We start from the raw sequence: 27,697 nt of genomic DNA, 5'->3' as shown, positions 1-27,697 counted from the left end.
CCCGACTTTGCACTCTTAAAATAAAGGTCAAAACGTTATTTATTTATATTGAGGAACAACGAATAACTCAAAAAAGTGTTATCACAATCGATTTACCAAAGCAAAAAAAAATCGTAAATTGATTTTATTATTAAACATTAATGAATGAGTCATTTATGTAACAACAAACAACAACAACAAAAGCCTGTAAATTCCCACTGCTGGGCTAAAGGCCTCCTCTCCCTTTGAGGAGAAGCTTTGGAACATATTCCACCACGCTGTTCCAATGCGGGTTGGTGGAATACACATGTGGCAGAATTTCTATGAAATTTATCACATTCAGGTTTCCTCACGATGTTTTCCTTCACCGCTGAGCACGAGATGAATTATAAAGACAAATTAAGCACATGAATCAGCGGAGCTTGCCTGGGTTTGAACCCGCAATCATCGGTTTAGATGAGCGCGTTCTTACCACTGGGCCGTCTTGACTCGTGGCATGGTATTTATGTAACATCTTCTTCTTTTTCGTTTACTTCATTACTAAAGATCGTGCTTGTCCTGAAATGCTTTTACCGAGGTGTCGAGTAGCTTCCTCCATACCACTCTGCCCATGGCTATTCTCAGGGCAGTCGGAATATTGAGCTCCGTTATATTTTGGTCGGACCAGCGGGAAAGTAATCGCCTCGCTCGCTCGCTCATGCCTTCGATTTTCCTTCTGCAACCAGTTTATCCAGACTGTCTGGTTGTCTCAGGGCAATATGACCAAAATATCTTAGAGCTCGTTGATAACATATAGTGTATAGTCTGGTAGTTATCTTCAGTTGTTCGAGAATAGATTTGTTGGTTCTTTTTGCTGTCCACCATTCTATAACATCACATCTCGAAAGCTTCGATCTTCTTTCGGTCAGCTGCACGGGTTGACCATGATTCGGAGCCATACAGAAATATTGAGAATACCAAAGTTCGCACGAGTCTGGTTTTGGTGGTATTCGACACTTTCCTGTTTTCCCAGATTCTGGTTAATTTACTCATAGCTTTGGCCATCTGTGTACGTCTCCGAATTTCTTTGTCACAGCCTCCCTGATTGCTTATAAGTGATCCCAGGTATATATATCATATACATATGTAATTAGCTCAATGTAATAACAATTAATATATCCACGTATATGGATACATACTATATACATATACAGAAAAATAAATACAATTATATATCACAACGATCCATATAAGAAAAACGAATGTTGTACATTTTTGTACAAAATTCTATCGACATGCATCTTTAGATATATTCAAATAGAATAAAAATTCCATTGAAATATTTTTCCCGATGTATTAAAACTGTATATGATAACGTACCTATACATCGATATCCATATAAAACTTCGCGGAAACTCATAAAGTATGGATTGATGCCATTTCGGTTTGAAATTATTTCCATTGAGTGCTTATTACCTATTTAAGAATATTATAATACTAGCAATCTAACCTGGATTCTCATAGGTGCAATTTATTATAATCACTCAGAAATACTAAGTGCTACTGTAGTTACTAATACCTATTGACTTCCGAGCAAGATACATTACATACACATATAATTAACTAACATGTCCGTATTTTTTAAATGTAGAAAAAGAGTAACTTGTGAGTTTCTTGCCTGTTTTTTTCAGTAGAATCTACTTTACGAACCGGTGGTACCTTCATTTAATTGGTAAATGACAATTCAGAAGTACTTGTAAAAGTTTATTTTGATTTCGATTTTTTTTTGTATAAACTTTACCCGATAATCACTGTTTCTGTAATTGAGAACAAACGTACGTGAAGATATGCAGACAATTAAATATCTTATGAAAAGGTACTTTAATATTTCTTTTTTTTTCTACGAAATTTTAGCCACATAAATGACATTAGTCTCAGTTATAAGGCAAAAATTGTTAAAACCTCTTAGGCAGTGTATGAGTAAGTGACGAATTGCTACTGACCCACAAAGTCTTCTATCGTTTAATTCTATCCTTGCAATATTACTTTTTAAGGGTGATATGTAAATTTTCAAGTCAAACAAAAATCAACTTTATTGTAAAACAATGGAGTTGTTTTCGCTTAATGATTTAACAATGTTTATATTTAAAATTAGGCTTCTGAAACTTGATTGGTGTTATGACTTATTTAAGTTACAAAAAATCAACAGTCAACGATAGATTGATGGATCACATTTTTCACACTGAACTGTCAAATAGCATCTTATATATTAAAAGACTAAGCCGATTTTTATCTAACTTTATTAATGTGGAGATAGCTGCGCACAAAAAATCATGGTCTAATCTTCTAGAGCTCTAGCCGAAGATGTGCCTCTAAAGAGGATTATTGGTTACAATTGTTACGATTTAACAAATAATTAATTTAAGAGAGCGGAAAAGTCACTGGCCGATTAGAGAGCGGTGCCACGAATAAGAAAAAAAAAAGGAAAACGTAAACAAAATTAAAGTAACTTCGATAAATTCCAATTTAAACTGAACTAATGTATATTTGACATTGAAAATTATATTCAAAAGAGGTTTCATAATTTTGGTACAAATTGTAGTAATGGAGTGACTTGCAGTTTACAATGAAATGAACTGAACGCTAATTACACGACCGACTAGTTTTATTAAAAAATTTAAATAAAGAAACCGAAATGTGTATATGTGTGTGTGTTTTATATATTTATAAATAACGTCAGTGTGCGTAATGCGCGATTTTATGGATCGTGAACGTTTACTAAGATTTATATGAGAACAAAACTACGCTTCGTAGTGATAGAAATTGGAATCACTATTTTTGCGTTTGGTTATTTCGTCGTTAACGAGCGTCGAACTAGCATTCGAAAGTGAGAACGTAAACGCTTGTGATTGGTTGTTTTGAGAATTTTGCGAGTGACAAATTTGACGAATCGAAACATACGTCAAGATAAACTTGCAATTCGACAAATTTTGTAAAACTCTTGCTGGATTGGAACAGCGTGGTGGAATATGTTCCAAAATTTCTCAAAGGGAGAGGAGGATTTAGCCCATTAGTGGAAAATTTACGGGCTGTTATTGTTGTCATACAAATATCAATCGAATGTCCAATCAGGAATAAAGAAAACGTGTATGTGTGTGTGTGTGTGTGTAATTGTGTTATGTTAACACAGTTAGTGTTAACACTATATCATATGAGACAACATCACATACATTACTCTGATCCCAATAAGTAGCTAAAGTACTTGTGTTATGGAAAATCAGAAGCAACGACGGTACCACAAACATCCAGACCCAAGACAACATATAAACTTATGATAATCTACATTGACTCGGCCGGGAAACCAACCCGGAACCTCGGAGTGGCGTACCCATGAAAACCGGTGTACACACCACTCGACCACGGAGGTCGACATTTAATTAGATATTTAATTAGAATAGTTTCAATCGTTCAAGCGTGATTGAGCAACATCGCTATCTCATACGATATTAGTAAGATTTGATTAACATATATTATGAAGCAAATTGCAAAACATATATCTTCTAGTTTAATTAAGCCCTAGACATGTACTGAGAGCTGGATAAATACGAGCAGGCTCAAAGGATCTGTGTTAACTTGACTTCCAAATAGTGTGATATGTCGACTCGAATTTGAGTTACGGTCTTCTTTTAGTTAGTCAGTTTGAGTATTTAAGTTTTATATTATTTAAGTTTATAACTTGCAATTAAGAAAGACTTTTCTTATCAGTTTAAATTAAACATGCTGATGTTGATAAAATATGCGTTAATCTTAATTACAGACGAGTATATAGAAAGATGGAAAATTCGCGGACAATAAAGCTATGGGGCTGACAGTTTATATGAAAATTAGTGAATTAGATATAGTTTTTTATAAATGAAATTAATTTATATAACGAGGAGTTAAGCATCAGCTCGTTATCGGATATATTTAAAATACAAGTCTAGTCGTTCACATTCATCGTTCTTCCGATATTTTTTTAAATATCCCTCTTTTGCTGTTGCATGTTCTACGTCATACTGACGCTGCCAGCATATATGATAAAAAATAAATAAAACCTAATTGTACTTCTTTATGCTTCGACACATATTTTTATTATAATGAATCGCACTGTAATTGATGTCTATGTAAATAAATATTTAAAAATAAAAACGAGTTATTATAAACGCTTATATATATGCGGAATCGTGTTAGATTCCAAATAAGTACGTTTAAATTTTAAAATCTAAGTAGGTCTTGCTCTCATTTTTCTTTGCGTTCTACAAAGAAGGGCGAACAAGTAATTCACTTTTTTATTACTGATAAGTGTAAGGGCGGTCCCTCAGTGTTAGCTCTCGACTGTAATATAATAATCTAAGATTATATTTTAAGCATTCCTACAGTCGATTTGATTTTACATTTTGATGCTAAGTGTGCTTAAATCTCAATTATTATAATACAGTATGTGGGACTGAGCTAAAACTTTAGCTAAGCAATGGGATAAAATGATCTTACCTACCATCTTAAACCATTCTTGGTAATATATTTTTCTCTGCTAAATTAAATTTATACTAATATTGTAAATAGTCTGCCTGTCTGTCGATCAAACAATAAGCCGAAATTGATTAAATTTGGTACGAAGCAAAGTTGAACTCCAAGGCTACTTTTTTGCCTAACACTTGACAACCTATAATCTAAAACGCAAGCGAAACCGCGGGCGATAACAGGCTACATATAAACCTAGCTATGTAACGCTACCTTATCCAGTGGCTGTCAAACTTAAAAGCGACGTCATCACCGCATTACCAAAATCAATAAGATCTTACCTTCCTTAACTTAATTTGGTAAAGTTAAATGTATTTGGGGTCCAGAAGTGGTAAATTATACCCTTATCGATTTTCACTTAGACCTTTAGACCTCGGAGGTATAATGGGGAGGTTTGATTACGAACTTCAAGGAATATTACAATTTGGATTTAGAATACAGACACTGGTGAAATTCTCACGTCAAATGTCATTTAGTATTAAATTTAACATGTAATAACAGTCTATAAAATAGTTTATTATTTTTATTATTTGTAAAACGCTTAAACTGTTAGCCTCCTGGCTAAGGGGGACTCGTATGCTGTGACGTCAAACGAAAAGCTGTTCTGCGCTGTCATGTTCTTCTTGCTTTCGTTTCTTATGCCTATCCTCATTTGCAATACACACAATCAGATTGTGAACAACAACGACAACACCCTTTTTCAATTTCTCACTGCTAAGGCCTCCTCTCCCTTTTGAGGAGAGGGTTCCAATGCGGGTTGGTAGTATGGTATACACATGTGACAGAATTTCTATGAAATTGGATACATGCAGGTTCCTTCACGATGTTTTCCTTCACCGCCGAGCAACAAATTAAACACTTGAAAATTCAGTGGTGTGGCCTGGGTTTGAACCCGCAATCATCGGTTAAGATGCACGCGTTCTAACCACTGGGCTATCTCGGCAGATTGTGGCAGATTGTAAGGCTTCCTTGTAATATAGTACATGCACAATAAAATAAGATCACATATAATAGAACGGGAACTCTGTGGCACAAAACCCATGCAATTTCTTAGTCAATAGTTTTTAATCATTTTTCGTGCCGATCATACTCATCTGTTTTATCAGAGCTGATGTACTTCTTTCATTACAATCTCACCGAACATCAACTACAGTACTTAAATCGAGAAACAATTTTCTAAAGAGCACCCGAATGATCGTTTACGCGATTCATTTTCAAGTGTATTTCAGATGAAAACAATATAAATTACAGCAAGTATTATTATGGAACAATATTAAAATATTATAAAAAAAAATCGTCATTTAAATCGAGAAATATTTTCTGTTAGTTTCACATTAGGCTACCAATAAAGCTAAAAAATGTAACATAGATTTAATTACCTTCTTTTTTTATTAAAATTTGGTACACTGGCAAAAGAGGAAACTTATCCCAAGTGCTTTCCACCACCCATTGAAATTGGTACTGTTAGGAATATTACTTTTACAACTACCAGAGAAGGAAAAAGGCAATTTTATTTAAAAATTCCGTAAAGCTTGATAACTGACCTTTAAACCATAAGTGAAGCCGGAGGCAATAACTTAATTAATAAATGAAATAATAAAACTGAGACGATATAAAACTTGATCTATCAAAAGATAAAAATATAACTCCAAACAAATATAACTTATGTTATATCTTGGACACGTTTACGATACATCGCAAATGACAATTTTTATGTTTCTATGGCAAATTCCGAATGTTACTTACCGTTGATTGTTTACGCTTCTGCGTAATATGGCAGATAAAATTTACCCATTTGAATAAGGATAATACGATATAAAATTACGTTATATATTAAATTACGATAAATAATTCTCCAAAAATAAAGCCTAAAATTCTCTTCTGTGCAAGATGTATTTTATGTCAATTGCATAAAGAAAGTTGGTGGATCGGCGCCGTTTAATGAAATGGCTAGGCTTTTAGTTAAAAGGCTAACTATGCTCTTTTACAAGTTTACAAGTAATATAAAAAAAAATATAACTGTCTGTTCCAACACTATAAAGAGTTGATATTTATACATCGTATTTAAATACATAATTATAATAATGATTGGTGTAATCTACGGAAATAATGCATAATATAATATTTATATCATAATTAACTATTTTGCTATTTTGACGACCTCCATGGTCGAGTGGTGTGTACACCGGTTTTCATGGGTACGCCACTCTGAGGTCCCGGGTTCGATTCCTGGCGAGTCGATGTAGATAACAATTAGTTTTCTATGTTGTCTTGGGTCTGGGTGTTTGTGGTACCGTCGTTACTTCTGATTTCCATAACACAAGTGCTTCAGCTACTTACATTGGGATCAGAGTAATGTATGTGATGTTGTCTCATATTTATTATTATTATTTATTATTATTATTAATTGCACCCGTGAAAAGACTGGGCATGTCACTAGTATATGTATCTAAATATTCTTATATATGAGAGAATATTTATTAATCATCGCGATATTTTTGGTCATCGGACAAGAAATAAGAAATCAGTAGAGCATCTTTTACTTAATATCTTGACTCCTAGAAGAAGAATAAGTCCTAATAGATAAGGCAATTCAATAAGAGTCCTTTTCCAATTATCCCAAATTGTTTATCCCTATAGGAGGGTCCTTAACCTTTATTTTATAATTACGTAATTCTTCAGCGAGATTAAAAAGCGAAGGCTTCGTTGAAGTAGCTTCAGCTTCGTAAGTGTATTATAAAACAATTATGCCGCGACACTTACACTATTAATAGGTAATTGTATTTATTATATAAGAATAAACGTTATTAGTAATTTGTGTTATCATATTATTATTTTAATCAATCAAACTGCGCAACACTTTATTTTTCTCTAATTTGAATTTCGAATTTCGTTACATTTTTATTTATAAGTTTTACTTTTGACTTAATTATAAGCTTAATTTCGAGTCAAAATAAAAACCATATTACTCAAAATAAACATATAATCTAAATGAAAGAATCAACCGAGGCATTAAAATATTTGTAGAATATACTGTCTTGATTAATTAGAACAATGAAATATCCAAAATGGGTAGCATATGTTTTATTGAATAGGTAATAAAATATTTGAAGCTGTTTTGTGAATGAAATATATTAGGTGCTAAAAACATAATAAAATAAATTGACATTTTCTACGAGCTAGGGTTAGTGTATGTACAATTGTTAGTAATTGTATTAATCAAACTTGAATTTGGAAGGAAAAGGTCAACTCTGAACCCACTATTTGTGTTTTCTGTTGTATTTGTTAATGTTTTAATTTTTAAAAAGGTCTGCTCCAGAAACGTGACTCTTATTTATGTTGTGTGGGCTTTGGTCCCGTGTGCACGTGTGTACATAGCGTTACGTAAATAATAGAATTGTTTACCGTAACAGATGGTTAGTACTTTTTTTGTAATATAATTAGGCCAACGTGAAAAAAGGCCTGGCGGTAAGACCTATTGCTCGCAAACTTTGGCGCTATAAGAGGTTCATGATCAATGCGCCACCAATATTGGGCACTGAGACGTTCTTTTTTAGTGCACAGTTGCATAAAGTCACTCGGATATACAGACAGACAGTTTGGACAGCTGATGATAACTGTTTATCTACACCTACAGGCAATGACCCTTTAAGAAATATTAACATTTCAATTCTCCGCCAATGCGCCACCAATTTTGAATTGAGATTTATTACACTGGATCACTTATTTTAAACGAGAACACAATAATTCTAAGCCAAAACAGCTGTCCTATTTAACGGTAAAATATATCTTTCGAATGTATGGTACCTACACAAAGTGACTTGCACAAAACCCTATAATCTAGTACAAAGTCACTATGTATTAAGAATACACATTGATAGAAAGACGAGTTATATTTTAAGATTTGACGTGGATGTGATGAAAATAATAAGTTTATCCACTGAATCAACGTCCTGAGTCCCCCTAACTTTTAAGCCTTTGAGTCATATGAGACAAATGCGGAAAATTTATTCACATCAAATATTATTAAATAGCGACCCGGTCCGGCTTCGGACGGGTACACTACTGTTGTTAAATATACTAAAGAATTTATTTATTTACGATCAGTGTTTCTTGACTATGTTGTCCATGTATTACAAACAAAACCTTTATTTCGAATCGCACTAGCTATTAACAAAAACGCATCAAAATCCGTTGCGTAATTTTAAAGATCTAAGCATATATAGAGAGACAGCGGTAAGCGACTTTGTTTTATGCGATGTAATGACGATAATTTCTATTCTCTGTAGTTTTATAATATTTTTATTGAAACGATTGACCTTATATAAACTATGACTAATTCAATCGTCCTCGACATTTAAAAGTAGCTGAGTAGCGTATTTTTTTGTTATTTTATTATAAATATGATCTCAGTGTTTTACGCGTATGTTGCGATTGTCTAATGACAATGCAGATAGATGCACAATGAAATCTTTTTACAGTAGTTACGTATTATTACGTGCTGAGGTGTAAATGGGAAATCGTTGTTTTATTGTCAAGAAAAACAAAATGGCGGTAGAAACTGTTTCTTGTTATAAAACATGCCTCTCCTTATCACTTTTTCATATTATGTAACAATGAAAAACATTTTCTTTAGTGATTATGCTAATTCATAATACGATGCTTTTTCTAAATATTCATGCTATTTTTTTAGTGAAATTATTTGAGGTTCATTTTTCATTATAGTGTATGAGTGTGTGCTTGGTGGTGTGTAGTTTATATAATCAGAGACAATTATTAATTTTATTTAATTATAAGTGATAACTTATTGATTATGACAAATCTACTTCTCGAAAAATACGAAAATATATCTTTAAGGCTTAAAATATCTAATGATATAAACTTAGATGTTTTAACAACAAATAACAATTAGTTCTGTTTTATATTAGTCCAAATTGAACTAAAAATAACTTCAACCCTGTTCATCCTCAAATATACTTTGATTAAATTAACCACAGACTCTTAACGTATCTAGGTATACAGGTTTGAAAACATTTTCTGTGATCCTTAAGTTCTCGCTCAGACAAAAAATATGGTCTAATTGAAAAATTGTCTGATAACACCGTAACAAAAACAATTATAAAAAACCAGTCAAGTGTGTATAAAGAATATCTATTCATAATATACAATTTATTCTATTTTTAAACGTTGTAAAAATACATACATTCAAATTTCAATTATCAAACTATCACGACTCATGAGATACAGCAAGGTTACAGATGGACAGCGAAATCTTAGTAATGGGATCGTTTTATCCTTTGTATGGAGTCCTACAATCTACTGTATATTTCATATCAAACATGCTTTAACAAATTGATGTGTCCATTCTATCTCGATTCAATCGCAAACAAATTCCTAAATTGAATTTATCACTCACTTAATTCGTTCCATTCACTCCAAAACCTTCAGATTGTGGGAAATATGCTGCATTGAAAATAACTGGCTCTAAAATAATGCTCGATTTATAGAGATTTGCATTTTGATTATGAAATTGAATAATATATTTTTATAAAAGTAATCTTAACTTACTTTTAAAATAAATAATCAAAAAGTTTAATACTACATAATATACTTATTTTGTAATAAAAATGTTTTTATGGAGCTAAAAAATGAAATATTAAAAACCAGGAATAAGGACGCAAAAAATTATGACCAAAGCAAATTATAGACTGTAGAGTTCTTAAAGCAACCAGTCTCTTGAGACTCGGAAAGCTTTGTTTGCGAAGATATTGAAAAAAGAGAAATGATATGGTTGAAGAAAAAGGCAATATAAATATTGAATAAATGAAATTGTACAACAAATTTACAAAAAAAAACGATTTTAATTTTTTTTTCCTTGGCTGTATATATCAATACCGTTGTATTTATTGAAAACGAATAATATTTGGCGGGAACTTTCCTGTCACATTACTTTTAAAAATTGCGTCATCGTAACAGATAATTAATTATTCATAATTTATTTAATAAGTTTTCACTTTATATTATTTTAATAATAATAATAACTAAACAGTAATTTTAAATTCTATGCAAAGTCCATTTTTAAGAAATCGATTTATCAGATTTTTTATAAATTGATTATCAATATAAATTATACTATACTAGTTTCTGACCGTAGATTTGGTCATATAATATGAAGGTTTTTTTATGGTATAGGTTAGTGGACGAGCATTTGGGCCACCTGATGGTAAGTGGTCACCATCATCCATAGACAATGACGCTCTAAGAAATATTAACTATTCTTTACATCGTCAATGTACCACCAACTTTGGGAACTAAGATGTTATGTCCCTGTAGTTACACTGGCTTACTCACCCTTCAAACCGGAACACAATAATAATAAGTACTGTTATTTGACGGAAGAATAACTGATGAGGTTACCAATATATACCATACCAATATATATAATAGGTGATTGAGGTACCTACCCAGGCGGGCTTGCACAAAGCCCTACCAAGTAAATGCTATTGTAGACTCTCGTCTCTTTATACCAGATTACCATTCAGATCCGTTCAGCCATTCAAGCATGACAAACAAAGGTCTACCAATAAATAATATTATGATATTTAATTTTTATTATAATAATCCATTAAAACGCGTAAAAGTGACGGTACGGTACGGTGCGACACGAAATAAAAAGCTCCGTAATATTCTCACAGTAAAAATACATAAAGTCAATAAACGTGTGTGTTTGTGTGCTTATAATTGACTGATGCCTAAGTGTTATTGTAATGTTAAATAAAAATATATTTATAATAACCCTAATAATATATAACAACTAATAATTCTAGTACATAAAAGTGCACCTAAAAAGAAAAAGAAGAGAAACCTTAACAGGAATAGTGAGTGGCGATCAATTGTGATTGTAAAGTGTGTGTAAGAGTATTAATAAGCAGTAAACAATTACATAAAGTATATCTTATGCAGAAAGAAATGATAAACAAATCGGAATAAACAACAATAACTTTTTGTGTCGGTAACAGCTAAATAAAAATAGTGACTGAGTTTGAGAAGTATTAACCTACCTTCAGTTAATTTTATACGTCATAACAATGATACATAAGGAATAACATTTTTAACTCACTGACGAGTACGTGATTGGTGTAGCGGCAAAGGCCCTAAGGTGTCACTCGTCGTGTTCGGGATCGATTCTCAACTAGGGCCGCTTATTCGTACTTGTATATTTATATTTTTTTTATATATTTTTTTTCTCTTGAAATATATGTCAGTGAAGAAAATTAGGAAAAATTATTAATTGAAGCATTATTTCAATAACTATGCCACCAAAAAAAAATAATGTTAATAAAAGAACAGAATCAGTATGCACTAAGTGCAAAGTATTAATAAAAGAGGAAGACTATCTTAATTGTGCCCTGTGTACAAAAATCTACCACAAAGTATGCATCAACAGTATCGATGATATTGATAGTAATGAGACCTGGGTTTGCCACGAGTGTAAAGCTAATAGCCGACGCCGAGTAAATAATACAATTACACCAACGGTTAAGAATGTAACTAAGATTTTTGAAAACAATAAAGTCAAAACTACTGATTGCAAATCTAATTCTTCTTCGCCTAAAGATATACAAATAACAAAACAAGACATTAGAGATATAATTAAAAATGAAATACAGAGCATGAGGACTGGTTTATTAGTAGATATTAGAAGTATGCTAAGAGATTTGATACAGGAAGAATTAAAGTCAGTTAGAGAAGAAATAAACAATATAGAACAATCGATGACTTTTTTGAATGAAAGCTATGAATCTGCAAAAAATAATATAGCAAAATATCAAACCAAGTTAGATAACCTTGAAAAAGAAACCAAAAATCAACAATCAGTTATACAAAACTTACAAAATAGACTAGAGAACATGGACCAGCAAAACAGATGTAAAAATATAGAAATTCAAAACTTACCAGAACACAGGAATGAAAATTTGATAACAACTATAATGCAAATAGCCAAAACAGTGTCGTGTAACATCATGGAAGACGACATAGTTCAATGCACTAGAGTTGCAAAAATTAATAACAACAACAAAAGACCGCGTTCTATAATAATAAAATTCGCAACACCAAGGCTGAGAGACACTATGTTAGCTCACGTAATTAAGTTCAACAAAATAAACCAGCAAGATAAAATCAACACTAGTCACATCGGGCTGGCAGGAGACAAGAAACCTATTTACATTATGGAACACCTGTCACCTGCAAATAAAGCATTACATGCGGCGACCAGGTTAAAAACTAAGGAAAAACGCTACCGTTTTGTTTGGGTTAGGCAAGGAAAAATATTCGTGCGGAAATCGGAAACGACGGAATGCATATGGATAAAAAACCAATCAACTTTAGACAAGTTAGAATAAGACAGGAGATGTTCAATGCATGATTGGCAAGAGAAAACTCATAAAATTCTTTCCGTTATCTATATATTACCAAAACGTTCGAGGGCTTCGTACAAAAACACATGAGTTTCTATGCAACCTTCTGAGCTGTAACCATGATATTGTAATACTCACAGAGACTTGGCTAAACAACCAAATCAACGACTCCGAATTGTTTGATAACCGGTATGTTGTCTACAGAAAAGATAGAGAAAATTCAATCTTTCATAAAAATAAAGGAGGTGGTGTATTAGTGGCAGTTTTGAAAAAAATTAAATCTTACAGACTAAAAACATATGAAAGTAATTGTGAGGAATTATGGGTAAGAGTTCAAACAGCGAATAGTAGCTGCTATGGAATTAACATATGTGCGATTTACCTTCCTCCTCCTGTAAAAAATGAGGTTCTTACTCATTTCATAGAAAATTACAACAGGATCTCCGAAATCATTAAAAATGTTGTAGTCGTCGGTGATTTTAATCTAAGCTGCATAAAATGGTCTCCAAACGAAACGGACGTCACCTACATTAAGAAAAACAACATAAATGTAGCAAAGGAATTTGTAAATTATGTATGTCTTAATAATTTTACTCAACACAACAATGTTAGCAACTGCAATGATAGAATACTAGATTTAGTTTTGAGCGAAAACAATAACATTAAAGTGTCGCAAAATTTCATACCTCTGGTACCAGCCGATCAATTTCATCCACCACTAGAGATATTTATTCATAATAACACGTCATCCAAAGGAATTTATAATAACACAGAGAAAATAAGAATGAATTTTTTCAAGGCAGATTATGATAAAATAAACAGTGCACTGGATGAAATTGACTGGTTGCATGAATTCAAAAATTGCAGTACAGTTAACGAAATGGTCGATATCTTTTACCGAAGACTACACGAAATAATAAATAAATATGTACCTAAATGTAAATCCAAGGGCAACAAGCACCCACCGTGGTTTACAAGATGCCTTATCAAAATGATAGGAGAAAAACATAAGCTACTAAAAAAATTCAGATTATACAGGAATCCATTAGATGAAATATCATTGCAAATATTAAATAAACGTTGTAGGGTGCAATCAAAGGAATGCTATAATAATTACATTAAAAATATTGAAGATTGTATAGGCAGGAATCCAAAATACTTTTGGATTTTTTTAAAAAATAAAAATAAAAAATATAATAGCGTTCCTAATAATATGTACATGCAGGGTAAAAATGTAGAGGGAGAAATCAAAATCTGTAACGCGTTTGTGTCGCATTTTTCAGCAGTGTATAACTATCACACACCACCTTTACAAACCACCATCGAAGAGCGGGGGACTGACTTGATGGGCACATCTCTTCTGAACCATTTGCATATTGAAAGAAAATCAATAAAGCTTTATTTAAATAGTCTTAAAATAAACAAAAGCACAGGCTCAGATGACATCCCACCTATATTCCTGAAGAGATGTGCTAATCAATTAAGTGGTCCGTTATGCTTAATATTTAACAAAAGTCTGCAAACAGGAACATTTCCCTTGAAATGGAAAGTTGCGAAGGTTGTCCCAATCCACAAATCAGGTGATGTAGATATAATTGAAAATTATAGGCCAATATCTATTTTACCAGTAATTGCCAAAACTTTCGAAGCCATGGTTCTTCCGCACCTTACTTTTTATTTTAAGCAACACCAAAATAATAATCAACATGGTTTTGTAAAAGGCAGATCGACAAACACTAATCTGGTGGCATATGTAGACCGTATTATGATGTTAATGGACGATCAAATACAAGTCGATGCTATCTACACAGACTTTTCGAAAGCCTTCGACAGAGTATGTCATGATACACTATTAAAAAAACTATACAGTTTTGGAATAGTTGGTTCTTTACTCGATTGGCTTAAATCGTATTTAAACGATCGTACACAATACGTTGTCGTAAGTGGTTTTCGATCTGTCTCTTATAGAGTCAGTTCTGGGGTTCCCCAAGGGTCACATCTAGGTCCATGGCTTTTCAATGTTTTCATAAGGGATGTATCCAACACAATCAAGCATAGTGAAGTCTTCCTTTTTGCAGATGATTTGAAACTTATTAAACCAATTAAAAGTAATTTAGACTCTGTACACCTTCAAGAAGATTTAAACGCTTTACATAAGTGGTGTGAAATGAACAAAATGATAATGAATCCCGAAAAATGTTTTCATATAAAGTTCACCCGCAATAAAAAAAACCTTCCATCAGATTATTACATTCAGGGATGCATTTTGAAAGAAGTTACACAAATTCGGGATCTGGGCATCATTTTAGATTCAAAGCTGACTTTTTTGCCGCATTTAGATAACATCACGGCAAAAGCATCAAGAAATTTGGGGTTTTTAATTAGAAATGCCAAAATATTTAAAAATGCGGCAACAAAAATAATGTTATACAATGTATATGTGCGCAGCATCCTAGAGTATTGTAGTACAGTATGGTCGCCACATTATAACGTGAATCAACTTAAAATTGAGAGAGTACAAAAAAGATTTTTGCGTCATTTAACTTTTTCAAGTGAAGGTTCAAAACAAAATTATAATTACAAAGATCAATTATCATTTTATAACATGTACAGCCTTTCAAGTCGTAGAATTCTCTTGGATCTTTTGTTCTTGTACAAAATAGTCAGAAATAAAATCGACTGCCCTCAAATTCTCAGGGGAATAAATTTCAATGTGCCTAGAAAAGTATGTCCACGTTATCCAATAAGTGTATTTTACATTAGACCATCTAAAACTAAACTAGGACAAAATGCACCTCTTGTAAGATTAGGTAAAACATATAATAAATACTCAATGTCACTTGACATATTTGAAGACTCCATTAATAAATACAAAAAATATATTCTGGAGTTATTATTAGAATCGTAACTATAAAATAAAACATATGTTGTAAGCATGTAAATTTAAGAAATTAATGAAAAATGTATTCAATGTTATTATTAATTCTTTTTTATACTTAAATTTCGAATTTTTCAAAAAAAATATATATATATATATATTTTTAATTAATTACTATTTATTGTTTTCTTATTTAAATTATTTTGTCATATGTTATTAATGTGATAAATGATTTGAGTGTACTAATTTATAATATTTTTTTTAGCTTTATTTTCAATGTTATTAATTATTATTATTAATTTAAATTAGTTTATTTTTAAATCTTTAATTTTATATACAAATGTGGTTAGCAATTGTTAGTATTCAGTATTATAAAAATATTGCTTATGTTGTAATCTGTCTTAAGTAAAACAAAAAAATATATTGTACCTAAGAATGCATGTTGTGGCCGTCTTAAAGAGTCGCACATTTTATATAAGTTTCAACGTGTTTTTATGATTACATGTGTAAGTGTTGTGACTGCTGATGGTCCTTAATAAAATAAAAAAAAAAAATAATAAAAAATAAAAAAAATAAAATAAAAAGTCTTATGACAAGTGCCAATAAAGAATTCAGTTGAACCTTCTAGAAGTTACCATAAGTATAAATATATAAAGATTTAGAAAATTGCTACTATTAGTTAACTATAAGAATATTATTAAAAGTATAAATTTTATATTATAATGTTTTTTATTGCATATTGAAGTAAATTTATGCGCGTAATTTTTATAATATGCTTTCTACTGTATTTGCATAGCTCCATAAAAAAAACTTTTATATTTTATTTTACGAAAGGAAAGTTACGAAAACACTTATTTAATAGTAAAATTAAAATGATGAAAGTATAATAATGGATTTATTAAGACTTTATTCTTTGGCACAAATTTTATTAGTTATTTCAAATAAACTGTGCAAAGGGAAAAAGGTAAAGCGCTTACAAGGCGCTTAAAGCTTCTTTTATAGAAAATCATATATTTTTATAAGATCTCTTTTCAGCCAAAAATACACAATGATTAAAATTATCGTAGGTTTTTAAATAATTATTCAAAACAAAAGCAATAAAGCTACAAGAGATACTTTTATATTTAATAACACAGATGACAAGACACTTTTTAAACAATAAAAAGATAAACATAAAAATTATATCAATCACGATTATTTCAAGACAAGAAATAACCTAGGCATTTTGCCGAAGCCGTGTCCTTGCTACATTTAAATCCTTTCTAAAATTCCTCTCCGGTAAATGTCCCTGCTGTTCAGTCGGCAATTATTTTTGAATTAGTCCAAAAGTCCACCAAGATTATGGATATGTCCAATTTATTGACCAACTGGTTGTCAATTCTAGGTCCGCTCGCGTTTTTGGGTTTGGTCATAGAAGAATAGCCGATATTCTCCGTTGGAGTTCAAGCTTGCCTCATATTAAATTTCTTTGAATTCACAGACAGACAGACAAACTGACAGACACCTTCTCATTTATAATATTAGCATCATCCTTGGATATTGTGGATATACAAAATATTTGAAATTTCATTAAATTCGGTTCAATGGTTTGACCTTGAAAGAGCAATAGACAAACAGACACATGTAGCTATGTTTGCTTATACCAAAATAATTTCTCAATATGAAAATGTACAAAAAAGTCGAAGAAGTCTATACCACTTGTATTCATTAAACACTTAATCGTCTTGTCTGTCAGCTCCTTAAAAAGGTCTATTAATACCAGTTCCTAGTATATAATTTGTTTATTTTCTATTTTTATTGTTCGACCTTCATCCAAAGATTTGGAAGAGTTCGCTTAGTGATAAGGATTGCTCAATTTGTGTATAAGCTATTCATCTTAGAAAGTACAAAGTGCTTTAAGTGACTATAATTTTAAATGGATTGTATAATTAAAGTATAAGTCTCATTATCATACTCTCAGATAAAATATACATGTATATTTAAGTGTATATTGTTATCTGATTAAGTGGAAACTTTGTACAGCTGTTCTAAGTCCTAGCCTGAAAGTTTACATACAACCATCAGCGTTTCATAATTGGCAGAAACTTATTCGTATCGAAATAATGAAAACAGAACAAGAAAGACTCATTAGACACATCCATTATTTATATCAAGAGGATTTATATTTACATGGGAATTTTATGTAACGCCATCTTGTTCCCAACAGACTCGAAGGAATATAATGCAAAGCTCGCTAAAGAGTTTAAGACCAAAAAGGTTTTGCTTTGATACATCGTCCTACACATATACCATTTCAGTTGAATATTATTAATGATCATCTAATTATAGTGCTGTATCTAAATCAATAATAAAATATTACTGTAGCTAAATCACGTGAAAATTAACAAATTGCAGCCAAGATGATCTTATTGTTTAGCTGCCGATTATAGAAATAATATTTGTGTTGGGTTACTTGAAAATTAAGATCACGGGATTTTCGTTTTTATGTATACATACACATATATACGAATATGTAAAAGACACACTTGCTATAAATGTAATTGAGGTAAATTTTTCAAGGTCAAATTTGACGAAAACCTTTTTTACTTCAGATACATACAACGCCAGGCGCTTTTTATTTTTAAAACTTTTTATTTCTAGAACTGTAATCACATGTAAATAACTAGACTTTAAATCATATGCAGGTCGCTTTTTATTCCAATGTTTAGCATAAAGGATTTTAGTCCAAGGTAATAAAAGGATGTTTATCGGAAATACCGGTCAAGTGCGAGTATTTATAGAATGAAATTAAATATTAAAATAAACGTATATTTATATTATTGATTTAGATTTTCCTTTGTATCTAGATTTTTAATTCAACTATGTGAGATAGATAACTTGATAGACAAGGTGTCTGCTTATTTGAACAATGTTGGCCAAAAGATTATGACATGACGTAAAAAAAATCTTCAAAATTTAAGCTTAGAATTATTATTATTAGTCCTTAGTAATCTCACGTCTAATAAATCCGTTGTACATTATTTAATGCCATTTGCGCTAACTTAAGACATACATTATCAGACCTTCACATCCTAATATTCTTGTTACAACTTAATTAGATAACAAACAAACATATTATGTTACGAGGAATCGTAATGAACAACAAATGGCGTTCCATTATTTATATATTATATACATATATAAATATAATTTGAAATACATACTTGTATAAATTGGATACTACAGCGTTCAGTGGACTGGATAATGGCCAACAAATTGGCAGTTAGGTCACCAATATTCATAGGTTTGGCCAAGTTATGTCGACACGATCGTTAACACTAGCTTATTGCTTCATTAGACTCAGAAATATTTAGTTCAAACATTGTTTATAGGAACAAAAGTGTCTTGATATTTTGTCTTATTTATGTCGTTTTAAATTAAATAATTCTAATGATAATTTGATAGGCATTACTGATGTTCCGAACGCCTGTTCCATTAAATTCAGCATTTGTTTTTGGAAATGGAAACACAATGACTAGACTGCGTTAGAATAGAACTGGCGTTTTTCAGATTGCACACATACCATGGACATATTATACTTTTAAACGATAGATGCTTTAAATCGTTTTTTTTATCGCCAGACACGATTTAAACAATGAAAAAGCATTACGTTTTTTGTCCTGACCTTGCTTTTTTCAAAATTAAGTTCCTTCTTACATTATACGATCATGATTTTTAATAAATCACAATGGCAATAGTCAATAGATAAAAGTCAAACGAACCGTTTATTAATTATTTATTTTTTTGTCAACAGAACTTCGCGAAGCCTTCGAAGCAGAAGCACAGGAAGTGAAGAAGCCCCGTCTTCTTCTCACCGCTGCTGTGCCGGTTGGACCTGATAACATCAAGAGTGGATACGATGTACCAGCTGTTGCCAGGTAATATAACATTGTAATTAATGTCTGCTGGCGACTAACACACGTGTTAAGTACGTCACATGTATTTATCGTTGGGCTAAAGTCTCTTCTCCATTTGAAGAGAAGGTTTTGACATGCAAGGATTCCTTACGATGTTTTCCTTCACCGTCGAGTAAAAGATGAATTATAAACACAAATTAAGCACATACATATAGCGGTGCTTGCCTGGGTTTGAACCCGCATTGATCGGTTAAGATGCATGCGTTCTAACCACTGGGACATCTTGGCTTTATTTTGCATATATCAACTGATTTTTGTATTTATAATTTGAGCAGAGCATTATATTAACGGAACCAGTAAAAAATCCATTTATTAGTCCCCGTAAATTAAATGCTTTTATGTATGTAACATTCCCTAAGTGTGCTAGTTTTGACTACCGGCTACAGGAATTTTTGGAATGGTCGTAAATTATTCCAACACACTGTCCCAATGTAGGTCGGTAGACACATGTGGAAGATTTTTATGATATGTTTCATGACAATTTACTCCTTAACCGTCGAGTTCAAGGCGGATTGAATTGTATATTTTCTAATCAATAATACAAAACGGCAATCTTTCATAAATAATATAAATAAATTATATAAGAAACTAGCAACCCGCCCCGGCTCCGCACGGATGCAATACTGATACTAAATATAATACAGATTTTTTTTATTTACAACATCACATTACAAACTCTCAAAAATTATCAGTGTTTCTTTACTATAATATCCATGTATTATATACGAAAACTTCCCTCTCGAATCAATCTATCTATTAAAAAAACCCGCATCAAAATCCGTTGATAGCTTTAAAGATTTAAGCATACATAGGGACATAGGGACAGAAAAAGCGATTTTTATACTGTGTAGTGATTTGTATTATTTTTAATATAAGATATTGTTATTGTTAGATTATGATAACATAACTTTAAAAAAATTATAAATTAAATTAGGTTTGATTAAATTGAACTGAAATAAATGCAAACAATCATAAATCCGAATCTTCTTTATTTTGAAAATCTTTTGATTTCAGCACCATAAGTACATTCTATAGAGTTGCAAATCTTCTATGACTTCTATGCCGTCATAAAACAGTTATTCTCTCTTTCATAACGTTATCTAGATGATGCATGATCGTGAGGATAAAATTTAGGAGCACTTTTATTATATCGCTAGTTCTTCATGCGGTTTCACTCACGAATAAAACAGAATTATGAGTTAAAACCAACAATTTTACTTTAAAAATCGAGTTCCACTAAACTGACTTAATATTATTAATTTTAACACTGTAAAAAGATTTTCAATCAGTTATTGATAAAATTCAAAATTGTTAACTTTTTTAAATATACGTATCTTTGTAAAATCAACCAGTTCCTTTTTTATTAAAATATTTCTTATTGAAATAACCAGTAATTAATTAAAAAAAATTTATATTAATGTTAGCCTTGAATCCCACATATATTTTTATATTATTAAATTGTACATTCTTCGTACAAAAGGTCACTTTTTTTTCAAAAAATATTTCATATACAGACGTCTTGTCCAATTTCTCATACATAAGTTCAGGCAGCTTTGAATTTACCAAGAATTTACCATATGAGGTCGAGCCAATTTTGCCACTATATTTTGCTTGTCTTGAAAGCTTATTCCAGCTGAAATACATAACAATGTATAACCCTTGAAATTATTATTTACTATCGCTTTGAAGATTCTTATTCCCCGCGCGGAATGTTTTTAGTTAATTTAATATATTTCAATGTTCTTTCAGCTCTTCGTAATACCTATTTTCTCTTCTTTATTAAATTATAATATGATATGTTATAAAATGTAGGTATGCTATAAACTTTGTTTATATTAAAAGCCAAGATGGTTCAGTTTTATTATTATATATGAGGACGTGAATATTAACCGAAGATAGCCTTGAGATTTCATGTGTTTATGTGTTTCATTTCATTTATGTAGGCAGACTGGCATAGTGCCACTGAATGACTATTATAACCAATACGCTACCAACTTTGGGGGCGAATTTTTAGCCCTTTTTAAACCGACAGCAAAATTTAAAAAAATGCTGTGCCTGAGTGGAAATTTATTTAAGTGAAAATACTATACTATTTTTATCTTTAAATTAAAGAAAAGCATTTTCTCAAAATTTCATATTTGTGGAAATTACGGAACGAAATAACTTCTGAAATCTGTATAATTTAAGAAGAAAATACAAATTACAAATCTGATTGCCTACATCAACTTAATATTATTACGAACGAAAGTAAAAAGTTTAATATTTCAGACGCCATCTTTTACGCATTATTTTATATTCGTACAGTGTCATTTACGTTTGAAAATTAAACTTGATACTAGCAGTTCTCCCGGGAAAATTCGCGCATATTATACAGATATAGTCCCATAATTACAGGGACAAAAATCTTAAGCTATTAATATATAAGATCAAATATTAGATAACGATTTAATATTATCCTTTGAAAAATGTGGTAACAACTCGTACCCTTCGTCACAATGGCCACTAATTTTTCTTATCTGTAGTGATATTATGAATGCAAATAGATGACATTTAGTGTGAGGATATTTTGAGTCCCAGGGAAGGACATAGGCTTCTTCTTATTTTTTTTAATGGACCTTTTGAGAGTGTTTTGTAAAGGTTTTAGTACGATAAGTATAGTTAAGTCGCAAACTTAATAGTTATGGAATATATGAGAGGATGGCCTCTCTCAATAATTTTTTTTTACTAATTTGTAACAGTACCCGAAAAACGCATTCTACGATAAATTTTAAATTAAAAATCTGTGTTTTGTAACATATATCATATCATATCATATGACAATATTTCATCAACAGTTACCTGGACTTTATCAATCTCATGGCCTACGATTTCCACGGTAAATGGGAAAGAGAGACCGGCCACAACGCGCCCCTATACGCCCCGTCTTCTGACTCTGAGTGGAGAAAACAACTGTCGGTGGACCACGCGGCTCATCTCTGGGTAAAACTTGGAGCGCCCAAGGAGAAACTTATTATTGGTAAGAAATACATTTATCTTCTATACCGGCAAATCTAAAATAGGACTAGACGAAACAATTAAGGAAATTTTGCTTCTCTATTTGTCATTTTTCATTTGTTTTTCATTAAAATTTTACATTTAGAATAGAATGAAAAGATATTCGAAACATACAAATTCTTGTATATGTTTCTCTTATTTTAATAATTATTATGATTGAATCGACATCTGAGTGAATACTTAGTTTATTCAAATCAAGTAATTCTACACGAAAAATACCATAAAAATGTTTTAGTTACCAAGTTTTAAGCAAAACAAAAAAAATATTTTTAAGAGCTAAATAAACAAGCCCAAAGAATAACTCAATTCAACGAAACATCGTAACAAATACTTGACTCGTTAAAGGAAATCATTACCTTGAAGTGCTGACTCCGGAGTATCAAAGATAACCCAGACGCTGTAAGAACTATGCAAATTTCAGGTATGCCGACCTACGGACGAACATTCACTTTGTCCAACATGAACAATTTTAAAGTGAATTCTCCAGCGAGCGGGGGCGGCAAGGCCGGGGAATACACAAAGGAGAGCGGCTTCCTCGCGTATTACGAGGTGATTTTAATTAAAAATTATTACCATGTTTATTTAGGAGATCGTTTACATCATATCGATACGATACAGGACAACCTCTTTGGTTTTTATCTGAATTAATTAGTCAAATTGTTCGAGGTTTCTTATAATTAAAAAAATAACAAAAGAGAAACCGATTTCAAACAAAACACTATTTCAAAACAAATAATATGCACTAAAATGTAGAAAAAATACGTATTCAAAATATATCTTCGAGTCCTCCTTTTTTTTTTTCTCGCTGGAAAAACGCATTACGCGCTTCCCCACGTAATGGAAAGTAGGGGGGTGTGTGGGACTCTCCGGAGCCCTGAACGACGATGATATGTATATATGATTATATAATCTAGTTACAATTATTGTTACATTTAGAGCCGGTGTTAGCATTTCTGAAGTCGGTTATAAAAAACGTACATTACAAGCCCCTTGCGTCCTTCATGTCCCTAAATGATTAATTCATTCCTAATCGTGTGTCCTTAGATTTGTCTCTTGTAATTAAGCTGTCTATAAGCCGGAACTCTATCCGGAAATGTCTTGTAATACTAAATGATCTTGATACTTGAAAACTAAATGTTGCTTGATCAGTTGACTTTGACCTTCGGGTAAATTCCACGTATCTTTTGTTTTGTATTATCTCAAGTAAAAGTTGATGCATGTGGAATGTGATGTATTAAAATATAAACATTAATACATCATAAAATAATATGTAATAGTATCATGGTATTTTGTCATGTGCTCTTTTATGATGTCTTGATGAAAGAGTGAAAAATGATCACTGACCAGATACTCAAACTAAAAATCAATATATTTTTATAATATATTCAACTGCAAAACTGTATTTTCAAAATAAAATATTTCAAAATACTGTTTTGTAGTACCATCACGTCTATTGTCATCAACATTTATTTAAGGGATCTTTTTGATATTGAACCTAAAAATTTACACTGTATCTTATATTTACAAAGTAAATTATTCTATTCAAGTATTCAACCGACTGCATCGATTTAAATTTAAATTGAAAGAAACAAGTTGTAACTACTTTACTGTAAAGTTTTACCAATTAATATAAAAAAAATACAATTTATTAACTCTTATCCCTCTTATCCATTGTTAAATGATTGGTTTCTGTATAATCTCATATAGCCCGGACCATGTAATAATAATGTCATTTTAGTGTATGTCGTAACAGTAAAGTGTAAACGGGCTCCGAGAGCGTTTAGGGGATTACAGCCTGTCTCATAAGAAACTTAGTAACTGACAAGATCTTTCATTTCAAGGTTAAAGACGAGATAAAAGGGCTTTATTTTTCTTATTTGCAATTTACAGCTAACTTAATGAGTAATAAAATTTATTATACGTTTTATGTGTCTTGTATCCTGAAAGGGAATTTATTGACGTAATTTCGTTTTCACTGCGACTTTCGACCGTCGATCGGATCAGTGGCTAATATAATACAATCTGAATGAAATATTATAATAGCATTAGTAATGTTCATTCAACAACATCACATACATTACTCTGATCCCAATGTAAGTAGCTAGAGCACTTGTGTTACGGAAAAAAAATCAGAAGTAACAATGGTACCACAAACCCGAGACAACATACAAAATTAATGAACTCTGTCTCGACTCAGCCGGGAATCGAACCCGGGCTCTTAGTGGCATTCCTATGCCAGAGGTCGTCTAAATAACACAAGAATATATTTGGTAATAGTTTGTAAATGTCTCACTACTGAGCTAAGATCTCTTTAGCTTTCTTAGAAAAGTATTGAATTGGAAATCACGTAAAATAGATGTATTTGAAAAAAGCTTTCATTTCTACTTATGATAATTATAGATAGTTGAATCTGAGATTGAATTAAATTTAATGGAAAATAAGTATTTCAAAGGATTATCTTCACCTTGAACGTGGCTAATATAATACAAAGTATTTTTGGTTGAGAATATATATATATATTTATCTTGACGTTTTCCATAATTCAATTTATAAACATTTACCAGACGAATTTAAATCACGTATTCTATGAAGCTACGTGTTCCAAGTTGCTTCTAAAATATCTTGATATCTAGTAAATAATTTCGTAGAAATTCATTTTAGTGGGAAGCAAAAACAGTGGCTAAAAAAATTATTGCTTATAAAGGAGAAACTCAAGAGTATTGCATTGAAAAGAAAATGAAGAAAAGACATACAAAACTCGAAAAAAAGATTAAAACTAAGTTTCGCAGTATAAAATCGTCAAATCAATAGATACTTTTGGTTAGAAAGATAGATATAGTAGAAACGTAGATTATAAATGAAGGTCAATTCGAATCCAGACCAGCGCTACCTGATATTTTCAACGGTTGCTTTGCGGCAAAAAGCCGTTATACACCATCTCCCTCTCTTTAATAGAGAAAGACGAAGACAAATAGCTAAGTTGCCTTAAACATTCATAATAAATTATTTAATTCAATTTTGGGTGAGAAATATTGGTCGAAATTGAAACATAAAAAAATCTGTAGAACATTTTATATCTAACTTATTATAAATAGTTTTGCGGATATTTAGCTAAAACAAGAGAAAGTTATGTAATTAGTTCTACTAGAGAAATTTTGCTTGCTTGCATTTAGATATACCTGATGGTGTGAAGTAGTATTGAGCATTTGATTAACAAATTTTAAATCTCTATTCAAGGTCTGTGAAATGTTACGTAATGGTGGAGCCTATGTTTGGGATGATGAAATGAAGGTGCCTTACGCGATCAGCGGTGATCAATGGGTTGGATTCGATGATGAAAAGTCTATCAGGCATAAGATGAGGTAATTTTATTAAGATATTAATTTAAATATTCATTCAGGACCAACCCATATTTGTCCACTACACTTTTGAATTTTTACAAGTATGAATGGTTGAACTTCTCACTATAAGCACGAACAACAACAACCACAACAGCCTGTAAATTACCCACTGCTGGGCTAACGCCTCCTCTCCCTTTGAGGAGGTTTGGAAAATATTACACCACGCTATTACAATACGGGTTAGTGGAATACACAAAATTAGACACATGCAGGTTTCCTCACGATGTTTTCCTTCGCCGCCGAGCTCGAGATGAATTATAAACACAAATTAAGCACTTGAATATTCAGTGGTGCTCGCCTGGGTTTGAACCCGCAATCATCGGTTAAGAACCAATGGGCCATTTCGGCGACAATAAGCACAAAAACATCATGAATTTGAAACTCTTAATGTGACCCAGTGAACTGTACAGCAGCAACAATTAACCGTGTTTATATATCTAGGTGGATTAAAGACAACGGCTTCGGAGGCGCCATGGTGTGGACGGTCGATATGGATGACTTCTCCGGCAGTGTTTGTGGAGGCGATGTGAAATACCCGTTGATAGGAGCCATGAGGTAAGCTGTTACAATAATAATAGATATAATTGCAGTACTAGAATTTGATTGATTGTTGCTATGATTATTAGTTATTTAGCTAATTGCTTGATACGATTTCACTGACGTTAGATATTGCTGTTCCGCTGTCATGGATATAGCTTGATATTATAGAGTATATAAACTTTGGAAGACAAGGGTATATTGATAATCTTTATTTGGCAAAAATAAATCCTCGGCCTACTGCGTTCCACCAAACTTTTCAACTTTAGAGAGTTGTATATAGAATGTTCAATTATGTTTTATGGTAAGCAGTACTAGATTTTTTGGTGTTTCTTCATGGAATTTTTTATCCAAATTACTGTAAAATTTGCCGTCACTTTTATCGCCATTTCTGAAGCACTCACAATTCTGTGATCAAAATACACAACTGAAGAGAACAAAACGAAATGGTTCGTAAACATTCCGTCTCGAAAGTTAATGGAGTGTGCAAATCAAAATATACTTTATCACGTGAATTTCCCTGCGGAGCGGAACTTTACTCGAATAGAAATATAAAATATTTATAGCGAAACGAAAGCATATTATACTATTGAATATTTCAAGGTCAAATGGACCACCTGCTGCTAACTTCTGCCTCTCACCGGATTACGATCATTTCGCTTTCAGATATTAAAGTTTCCATTCAATGCCTATTATTGAATCTAGATTATTATTTATATTTAACTCAAACAAAACGTTATTGTTTAAAAAGTAACTGTCTGTAAATATTTCTCAGCTGAGAAAAGGCCACCTCTCTGAATGAAACAGTGGACTTTTGCAGCAGAATTTCGTACGTCACATGCAGGTGTTCTGACAATGTCTTTATACATCATAGAGTATGAAATGGATAATGAATATAAATTAGACTCAGGAAAAATCTAACGTGCCATACGC

General features: G+C 31.7%; 1 protein-coding gene across 1 annotated transcript in view; it reads left to right on the top strand.

Annotated features, from left to right (window-relative positions):
• The window catches only part of LOC124529617 (probable chitinase 10), a 125,645-nt gene that overhangs the window by 83,577 nt on the left and 14,371 nt on the right, over positions 1-27,697 (top strand). The window contains exons 6-10 of the mRNA XM_047103425.1: positions 19,610-19,733; positions 22,607-22,788; positions 23,248-23,375; positions 26,064-26,188; positions 26,669-26,782. Of these exons, the coding sequence (XP_046959381.1) occupies positions 19,610-19,733; positions 22,607-22,788; positions 23,248-23,375; positions 26,064-26,188; positions 26,669-26,782 (673 nt within the window). The remainder of the gene's footprint in view (positions 1-19,609; positions 19,734-22,606; positions 22,789-23,247; positions 23,376-26,063; positions 26,189-26,668; positions 26,783-27,697) is intronic.

Source organism: Vanessa cardui, chromosome 5, assembly GCF_905220365.1.
Source record: "Vanessa cardui chromosome 5, ilVanCard2.1, whole genome shotgun sequence".
NCBI classification, from domain to species: Eukaryota; Metazoa; Arthropoda; class Insecta; order Lepidoptera; family Nymphalidae; genus Vanessa; species Vanessa cardui.
This window is presented reverse-complemented; position numbering and strand designations above follow the sequence as displayed.